The sequence below is a fragment of the Triticum dicoccoides genome, chromosome 2A (assembly GCF_002162155.2).
Source record: "Triticum dicoccoides isolate Atlit2015 ecotype Zavitan chromosome 2A, WEW_v2.0, whole genome shotgun sequence".
In the NCBI taxonomy this organism is placed as follows: domain Eukaryota; kingdom Viridiplantae; phylum Streptophyta; class Magnoliopsida; order Poales; family Poaceae; genus Triticum; species Triticum dicoccoides.
Window position 1 is genome coordinate 525,185,695 of NC_041382.1, and position 8,978 is coordinate 525,194,672.

The 8,978-nt window shown below is 44.3% G+C and overlaps 2 protein-coding genes across 4 annotated transcripts; one reads left to right on the top strand and one right to left on the bottom strand.

The window, feature by feature from the left end:
• Window positions 1–977: 977 nt before the first annotated feature.
• On the top strand, window positions 978–3,657 carry LOC119355173. Of its 2 annotated transcripts, none has more exons than XM_037621950.1 (8): window positions 978–1,166; window positions 1,272–1,361; window positions 2,155–2,214; window positions 2,346–2,385; window positions 2,472–2,568; window positions 2,934–2,993; window positions 3,067–3,155; window positions 3,302–3,657. In XM_037621950.1, exons 1-8 carry the CDS (start codon window positions 1,012–1,014, stop codon window positions 3,389–3,391), a joined length of 681 nt encoding a protein of 226 aa, XP_037477847.1. In that variant the 5' UTR covers window positions 978–1,011; the 3' UTR covers window positions 3,392–3,657. The 2 variants fall into 2 exon arrangements, with proteins under 2 accessions (XP_037477847.1, XP_037477848.1); XM_037621951.1 differs by having other exon boundaries at window positions 2,475–2,568.
• Window positions 3,658–4,071: 414 nt separating this feature from the next.
• On the bottom strand, window positions 4,072–8,972 carry LOC119355174. 2 transcript variants are annotated; one of them, XR_005171475.1, is made up of 4 exons: window positions 8,913–8,972; window positions 4,842–7,990; window positions 4,480–4,687; window positions 4,072–4,386 (listed from the first exon to the last, which is right to left on the bottom strand). XR_005171475.1 is itself a non-coding variant. In XM_037621953.1 (3 exons), exons 2-3 carry the CDS (start codon window positions 7,965–7,967, stop codon window positions 4,532–4,534), a joined length of 3,282 nt encoding a protein of 1,093 aa, XP_037477850.1. In that variant the 5' UTR covers window positions 7,968–7,990; window positions 8,913–8,972; the 3' UTR covers window positions 4,072–4,531. The 2 variants fall into 2 exon arrangements, 1 of the variants encoding a protein (XP_037477850.1); XM_037621953.1 differs by having other exon boundaries at window positions 4,072–4,687.
• Between the last annotated feature and the right edge of the window lie 6 nt (window positions 8,973–8,978).

Sequence of the window (8,978 nt, forward strand, 5' to 3'; positions counted from 1 at the left end):
CACGTGGGAGGGGGGGAAGAAAGCCGTGGAGGATGTTGGGGAGGGCGAGTCGGCACGGCCACGGGGGAAGACCAACTCCAAGAAGGAGAACAAGCGAGATGCGGCCACCAACGCCTTGATCGCAAGCGTGGAAGGCATGATGAATAAGAAGGACTCAAGGGAGGAGGAGCGCCGACGTTTCAAGGCAGAGCAAATGGATGCTTTCATGGAGATCCAAAGGAGGAGGCTTGATCTTGACGCCGAGAAGCAAGCCAAGATGTTCGAGCTCGAGGCGGAGAAGCAAGCCAAGATGCTAGAGATCGAGGCCGCCAACGCCAAGACCAAGGCGAAAGAAGTGGCTCTTGCGAGCATGATGGCTGAAGTGGAGATCATGAAGATGGATCTCAACACCGTGTCGCCAAGGAAGAGGTCGTGGTTCGAGAAGATGCAGGCCGACATGCTCAAGTTCGACGACGAGTGATCTATGACGGCGAGGGCCATCTTTTTTGTGTGCCGGCAGGTGCCGGCATGACCACGGGAGCCGCGATGGCGTGGTCGAACTCAAGTCCCACCCTTTTTTTTGTGTGTTGGCATGTGCGCCGGCCGACTGGCGAGTGCGCCAGTATGAATTGTGGTGATATTTTCTGAAGCCGACATTGTATACCGGCGCCGGTATGATGCGGGCATGAGACATGGCCGCTGGCATGATCAGCCGCGGGCCTTTTTTATTTAAAAGTTGAATGCGGGTATGAAATTTTCCCAACACGTCAACCCAAATGTAAAACTGGACAGACGGCCGACTCAAACGGACAAAAAACGAATAAATACACCGTCTGCTTGGGTCAGCCCTAACTCATACACATGTTAAGAAGCCGGTGACAACATATGAACAGTTTAAGTGGCAGTGGACCACCAAAATTTCGCCAGCAGTACATCACTACCCTCTCGCTCCCCTGCCAAATTCGAATTGCGTTGCGCTACGCTTGTCTTTTTTTTTTTTGAAGTTCGTTGCGCTACGCTTGTCGACTAGCGATGCGGTCTGCGGCGAGTCCCGGCGGCGGAAGGAGGATGTCCCCGGGTGAAGAGGCTCTGCGGTCGTTGAAGAGGCCGCGCCACCCCGTGGATCCCGGCTCCGGCTCGGACTCCGGCTCCAGCTCCGGCTCGGAATCCGACGGCGATTTCGTCAGGTGCCGCGCATCTGATTTCGAGCTTTTCCTCTTCGATTCGGTGGTTCACATTTCTAATTCCTTCTCGGTTTAATTCCGTGATGGCTCCTTTTGTGGCGGGCGCAGTGACTTGAGGCAGATCGCGTGCCTGCTGCGGTTGATCAAGGGTGGGGCCAACAAGGATCGCCAGAAGATGTGCGAGCAGATCATCGCCAGGTGCGGAGAACAATATCCTTTCGGTTGAACCTCTGAATTTACTCTTATCGCGGTATGTGCTAGCGTGCAAAAAAATTGGGATATGCGTATATGCTACCCTGGCGGCTTCTTCTGATGCATTTCGTGCTCGCCCATTTGTTCGGAGAGACTTACAGTTCATGGTCACTGGGAGGGATGTGCAACAAATAAACGTTGCACGTATGCAATCCTGCAATGTGTTCAGTCGGCTGATTATATGTGATTAATGCAGGAACTAGGTTCGTTTGGTGGTACCTGTCAGTTTTTGCATATTATGCGGAGCGATATGCACTGTGGGTGGTGTGAGGAAAATGGGCATATTAATTTGATGGGTTCCCGGATTCATGTTTTGTATGTCATGGCGTGGCTTTGTTCGGGTGAGTTGATTTTCAGAACTACGGCTGGCCTGAACATTTCTATAAACTTTTCAGAACTATTACAAGGACCCTAGTTATTCCACATCTAAGTGACTCAATCAAGCATAAAAAGAAGAAGGAAAAGGAAAAAAAATACCCACACGAATCTCCGCGTAAAATTAATGACATAGGACTTAGATGTGCAAGACTTATGGCACATCTAGATATGCTTTTGGAAAATTGTACAAAGAATTATTTACACAGGCATCGGGGAGAAAAAGCAGCCAAAAATTATAACATGTGGTCTAAAGGGACTCCATTGACTGTACTGTGAAGTTTGAAGAGCATAATGTTGCTGATCATTATTCTTTTACCTTTTCCTTACACCGTTTATTCCTTTACTTTTCTCAACCTGACAGTGTTGCAGCCAATATTCAGACTATGCTTGAAGATACCAAGTCCAAGTTTGAGAAGGAAAGGTAATCCACTTGCTTGTGAACTGTGAAACAATACCTGCATGTACAATTACGCCTGAAACCATTTTTGTCCGACAGAAAACTTGTTCGTTTTTATTTAGAACGCAGTGTAACTGTTATATTTGCATGTGCAGGCAGAACTTGCTGAAAGTATTGTCAGGCACTTCGAAAGAGGTATTCAGTTTAGAGTTCTTTCGGATTGTCGACTAACTTACTGATTTGCCTAAGATTGAATTATGGCATGTGATTTGCACTATTAGCAGTGTGAAAGTTCATTGAACGAAGAGTACACTAAGCTTCAGGAAACATATGAAATGTTCTGTGAAGAAAATGATGCACACTTACAAACCTTCAAAGGTATGGCAAATAAGAGCTGGTTGTCATTTTCACAAGTATATCATGTGCTTCTATCCAGATTTATCTAGGATTTTAGGGCGTTGTGCCATGTGATGTCATTTGGTCTAATCAGCCAGTACGTATGAACTGTGATTCTTATCTTTGGAAAAATATATTGAGGAATGAACTATACCTGGTTTTAATGCAAACAGAATCTACATGACACTTGTATTCATGTGTTATTTCTAAATACGCATTGCTTGGCTGCTGCTTGTCAGCGACTCGGGCATTATTTGGATGATGCTCCCATACAAGACGTTCAGATCTTACTGATTCTGCAAAAATATTTGGCTCTTATTTGACTTGTTAAATGTCCTGTTACGCAGACCTATTCTCACAAGTTGAAGTTGAGAAAAAGAAACTGCTTGAGCAGTATCAATATCAGAGTAAGTGACTAGAGGATCCATCATTTCTCTCGGACGGAAATATGCTGTTCTTACACTCAAATCCTTGAAACAGGGGAGGAGACGGCTACATTGTCTGAACTTGGTGACACCTTCTCAGAGAAGATAACAAATGCCAAACCATCACCGAAAAGGATGAAGCAGGTGTGGCAAAATTCACAACTGCTTGCATTTCTTAGACTTCATTTTTAGCTACCCCGTCACGCCTAAAGCTGACTGACCAGCCAATTCTTTTTGTTCCATGGCTTGAAACACCTCTTCCTGCAAAATACTGCATTCTTTTTTCGCAGGATGACAAGTCTTTCATCATCTTCCGCAAGTCGATTGGTTCATATCTCGAGTGCGCATCCGACGATGATTTTGACCTTGATGATGGGTGACGCTGCTTCTCTTCTTGTCCGGCATACTAATCGTTTGAAGCGACACATAGAAAAGGATCTCATTATTTTTCTCTTATTTTCATGTTTTCTCCTTTAACCAACATCTTAGAGCATCTTAAGGACCTCATGTATAGCCTATAGGTGAGAAGGCTTCACAGTTTGTATTAGGTACATTGCCTCGGACTCTTTTTTTACATAGGTACATGCCTCGGACTCGTGAAAAGGAAGTGTATCATAAATTTGTCTGCAATGTTGGATTGGCTTGAGAGGTTGGTGTAAAGCCCCAGATTTAAAACTAGCTTCGACCCAACCTTGTGTTGGATCGGCGAAGGCCATTTACATGTAGCAATTCTTATGTTTTAATCCTCACTTCTCGCAAAACACTAACCAGAGTTTTCAATGGAACACGTGGGTTTATATGGTAGTAGTATGCAATCACTTGAACGCTAACCAGAGTTTTCAACGGAACGCTAGGTATGCAATCAGTTGAACTAGCAAGTTGGGACTATCCCTGCTATGCTGACACATCCAGAGAAAGACAGGATAATTTTCCAGGATATTTAAGTTACTAATTCAAGCCACGGCCCTACAATACAAAAGGCTCTTATTGAAAATTTTGTAAGGATTGAACTAGCCTAAAATTAGTGCGCCAGGCCTGCAAATTGCAAAACGTGATGAGCTAATACAAAATGAACTTTTTCCTTTTGTAGCAATGAACTTGAAGCACTAAACTCCTCATATGTCTTGGACATCGACACTCAAAAACTGGAAGTGGGCTGCGGCTTGCAACCCTATCTAAAATACCTTTTGAAAATCTCCTAAGAAGCCCTTAAAATGGAGATTTGTCGCTGTAACATGATCATAAGGATTATAATACTCCAAATGACGTTGAGCATGAACATAAACTTTACAATGTCAATAAATTGACTACTTCCTGAGGTCAAGTTCCACAGACCCTAGGTCCTCCATGTTCAAGTATGCGACATCAATGCCATCTGTTTCACAAAATAAAACGGCCACAGTCCAACCATCCAACTCTCAGATTCGGAGGTTAGATCACACTTCAACCAGATGGTACAGGCACTTACGAGATTAGTACCAACGCTGTGCTTAAAGAGCACCGTTAATATTCAGCCATTTTCAGAACACATCGTTCCAATTGACGCTATAAATTTTAGATATGTAGTTTGTCATGCCAGACAGAATGACGCTGTCCATGGTCTCCAACATCTTGCGATTGCAGTTCAGATTCTCCTGCTGCTGCTCTGCTAGCGATTTCTCCTCATCTAGTTCATGCTACAAGGTCCGAAAAACAATAAGCGTCAGAGAATGCTTGCATAAATCCACTAATTACTAAGTAATCCACGAATAAAGCACAGAACAGGAACACACATGTGAAAGATGATTGCCATTGAATTTCAGACCTGAGGGTCTACAAAATGGATTTTACCTCAATTAGTGCAAAGTTCTCCACCACATGTCTCCTGGAGAGTATCTTCGATTTTTTTAGAATCTCATAATCAGGATCTCTGTGGCCCACCCAGCGAAATTTTAACTTACTCCCAGGTCTCCGGGGGCGATCATTGAACATCTCAGCTGTAGCATGCTTCGCCCTAACAGGCCTTGGAATTCCAGAGATCATAAAAGGGAAGTCATGCAGCATACTGACCACAACTTCAGCATCCTTCTCAGTTTCCATCTCTACTAATGCAGATTGAGGAATATTGTAGGGAATGGTGTAGTTCACAACAAAACTAACCTTTCTGATACTACAAAATTGACTCAAAGCTGTTTTTATGACTGCCTCTGTAGCCTGGTGAGACAAGTTGTCAAGGTATACAGTTCGTTTGACCTTCTCCTCGAACTCCTGATACTGTTTTATGGCTTCCAACTCTGCAGTACTCTTACTTTGATTAGCAGCCTGGCCATCAGAAGTGGAAAGCTTCATTACAGATGTATTCTGGCTGGTGCCGGTAGCCTGCACTGCAGAGCTGCGCGGCTTCTTGCGTGGGGTGATTTTCTTAGCTGGGTCAGTTGATCTTTTGCTTGGGGCCTTGTTTCTAGCCACATCAGACAGCTTCTTGGTGGGAATGGTGTGGTTAGCATTTTCAAACACATCAGATTTTATAGCAGTGGTTGACAGGGTCCTGCTTGGGTTGCTCTTAACCTCTGTAGCCTTGTGAGAGAGGTTGTCAAGATATACAGTTTCCTTCATCTTCTCCTCCAACTCTTGATGCTCCTTTATGACCTCCATGTTTGCAGCACTGGTACTTTGCTCCACAGCCTGGTCAACATAAGCAGAAAGCTTCATTCCAGGGGTCTTCCCGCTGGTACCAGTAGCTTGTACTGAAGAGGTACACAAACTCTTGTGTGGGGCATTTTTGTTAGCTCGATAAGTTGGTCTATTGCTTGGGCCATTGTTTTTAGCCTCACCAGACAGCATCTTGCTGGGAATGGGATGATTAGCTTCTTCAAACACCTCCTTAGACTTCACAGCGGTGATCGTTTGATTCCAGCTTGGGTTGTTACCCTCTTCATCTGCTACTTTATTGTCAGTATTGTAGAGCAGTTTCTTTCTTGGGGAGTTGCTATGTTCCTCCTCACCCTGCTTTCTAGTTGTTGTAAGGCTCTTGCTTGGGCTGTTGTCAATATGATCTTTAGGCAATTCCTGAAGTTGAAGATGAAGCATCATGCTCGAGATGTTGTTCACCTCTTCACACAGTCCATGTTGAGCAGCGTAACTGCTTGGATCACTTCCTTGCTCTTCAGCAGTGACTCTTAGGTTCATGCTCAGGATATTGTCATTTGCCTCATCCGGTAGTTTGTTGCCTGAGGTATCGCTCTCAGACTCAGCGGACCGTGTCTTGCTAAAGGTGTTGCTATTGGCCCCATTACAATGTCCCACTCTTGGGGAGTGGCTGCTTGCCTCACCATGTGCTGGAGTGGTCATCACATTCTTGCCTTGGTTGTCAGTAATCAATTTGTTGTCCTCAGGATACTGTTTTATGGAATCCAAATCTGCAGCACTCTTACTTTGATTAACAGCCTGGCCATCAGAAATGGGAAGCTTCATTCCAAATGCATTCTGGCTGGTATCAGTAGTCTGTAATGCAGAGGTGCGTGGCTTCTTGCGTGGGGTTCTTTTCTTAGCTGGATCAGTTGATATATTGCTTGGGGCCTTGTTTCTTGCCACATCAGAAAGCTTCTTGCTAGGAATGGTGTGGTTAGCATTTTCAAACATCTCACACTCCATAGCAGTGGTTGATAGGGTCCTGCTTGGGTTGCTCTTAACCTCTGTAGCTTGGTGAGAGAGGTTGTCAAGATTGACAAGAAATACAGTTCGCTTGATCTTCTCCTCAAACTCTTGAAACTCCTTTGTGACCTCCGTGTTCGCAGCATTGGTATTTTGCTCCACAGCCTGGCAAACGGAAGCAGAAAGCTTCATTCCCGGGGTGTTCCGGCTGGTACCAGTAGCCTGTACTGAAGAGGTAGGCAGCCTCTTGTGTGGGGAAATTTGTTTGGCTGGATCAGTTGGTGAATTGCTTGGGGAATTGTTTTCAACCTTCTTGGTGGGAATGTGGTGGTGAGCTTCTTCAACAACATCCTCATACTTCCCAGCGGTGATTGTGAGGTTCCAGCTTCTGTTGTTACCCTCTTCATCTTCTTTGTTGTCAGTATCATATTGCAGTTTCCTTCTTGGGGAGTTGTTATGTTCCTCATCATTCTGCATTCCGGGGGTTATATCGTTCTTGCTTGGGCTGTTGTCTATATGATTTTCAGGTAATTCCTGAAGTGGTAGAGGAAGTATCATGCTCAAGATATTGTTGTTGGCCTCTTCACATGGTCCATGTTCAACAGCATAACAGTTTGCATCGCTTGCTTGCTCTTCATCATCAACTCTTAGGTTCTTGCTCAGGGTGCTGTAAGTTGCCTCATCCGGATGTTTATGGCCTGAGGTATCGCTCTCAGATTCAGCAGACAGTGTCTTGCTCAGGGTGTTCCTACTGCCCTCATTACACAGTCCCATTCTTGGGGAGTGGCTGCTTGCCTCACCCTGTACTGGAGAAGTTATCAGATTCTTGCCTGGTAGAGGAAGTATCGTGCTTAAGATATTGTTGTTGGCCTCTTCATACGGTCCCTGTTTAGCCGCATAACAGTTTGCATCACTTCCTTGCTCTTTATCATCGACTTTTAGGTTCTTGCTCAGGGTGCTGTAAGTTGCCTCATCTGGTTGTTTGCTGCCTGAGGTATCACTCTCAGGTTTAGCAGACAGTGTCTTGCTCAGGGTGTTGCTACTGCCCTCATTACACAGTCCCATTCTTGGGGAATGGCTGCTTGCCTCACCCAGTACTGGAGCAGTTATCAGATTCTTTCCTGGGCTGTCGGTACTCATTTCAGGTACTTCCTTACTTCCGGTTTTGTTAATCCTAGGTACTTTCTTGCTCAGGGTGAGGGAGGCGTCAGGCAACTTCTTCCTCGGTGGTAAACGTATACGTATGATGTTCCATGGACGGTCTCCCTTCCTGTCATCAGTTTCGTTGTTGATTTCAGCAGCCTGGTTTTCTGAGGCAGACATTCCCTTAGACACACAAGAAACTCCTGCAGGTTGTGAATAAAATGGCGTGATGAGAATGAACAAGAAAAGTGCTTATAACATCATATGCTGACCATTCGAAATAGAAATCCATTCGAGAGAAAAAATATCACATGCTGAATTAATAAGGTCCCAGTTGGTTCATCAATTTTAGCACAATGTCAGACTTAATTCACGCTACAATGTAACTGGCCTAACATAGTAACATAGATGTAGCCCTGGCTTGCAAACGCACTGCATTAAAACGTCCATGCTAGATGCTAGCCATAGACCAAATCCGAGATGCTTCCAACAGTGTCCCTAAAGCAATTTGGTGACCTGATACATGTTATGCAGAGACAGAAATGCAGATTCACCATTTCACAGAAAATGGTGACACGAGCTGCGGCTATATATATACACAATAAATACAAAATAATGCATATAAAATAATATATTTTCAAGTATATGTTTATGCTAAACGAAGATACTATAAGCCAGAAACATAGAAATTGGTCCTTAAACAATCTAGAAGGAGAGGAGAATCAACTGAACAGGGTATGGTGGGCAAACCCCGGGCCAGAAACTAAGTGCTTATAAGTTATAACTATCCAAAAAATATCTCTTGTGAAAGCATAGAAACATATGGCCCGGTTGCACAATAAATGTAGAAGTTAAACTCAATGTTTAACGATCGAATAAGTTAGACGAAAACTACAAGAGTTAATACAGGGATATAAAAGAGTACAAAATCGATGGTTTGGTTCATCTGCTCGTCCCACAACATCAAGTGAGATAGTTAATCACTGAACCAACACCTTCAAGACATCAAAACATGGTAACATTTCTTCATCTTCTGTTCTAAACATGAAACTGGTGATAAAATGCGTCAGTTTGAGGATTCAATTCTGCGCATATATACAAAAGAAAAAAAAATAGAAATTATACCTAATACTACACACGTACAGACAGCCGCACGCCTGCGCTTGCAAGGGGGCGACCAGCAGCTTCGCT

Excerpts from the sequence above, each read along its gene's own strand:
- LOC119355173 (XM_037621950.1), top strand. The coding sequence starts at position 1,012 with ATGCGGTCTGCGGCGAGTCCCGGCGGCGGAAGGAGGATGTCCCCGGGT. Across the intron at positions 1,167-1,271 it reads TCCGACGGCGATTTCGTCAG|TGACTTGAGGCAGATCGCGT; the intron begins GTGCCGCGCATC and ends TGGCGGGCGCAG. Across the intron at positions 2,569-2,933 it reads ACACTTACAAACCTTCAAAG|ACCTATTCTCACAAGTTGAA; the intron begins GTATGGCAAATA and ends CCTGTTACGCAG.
- LOC119355174 (XM_037621953.1), bottom strand. The coding sequence starts at position 7,967 with ATGTCTGCCTCAGAAAACCAGGCTGCTGAAATCAACAACGAAACTGAT. Across the intron at positions 4,688-4,841 it reads AGAACTTTGCACTAATTGAG|CATGAACTAGATGAGGAGAA; the intron begins GTAAAATCCATT and ends CGGACCTTGTAG.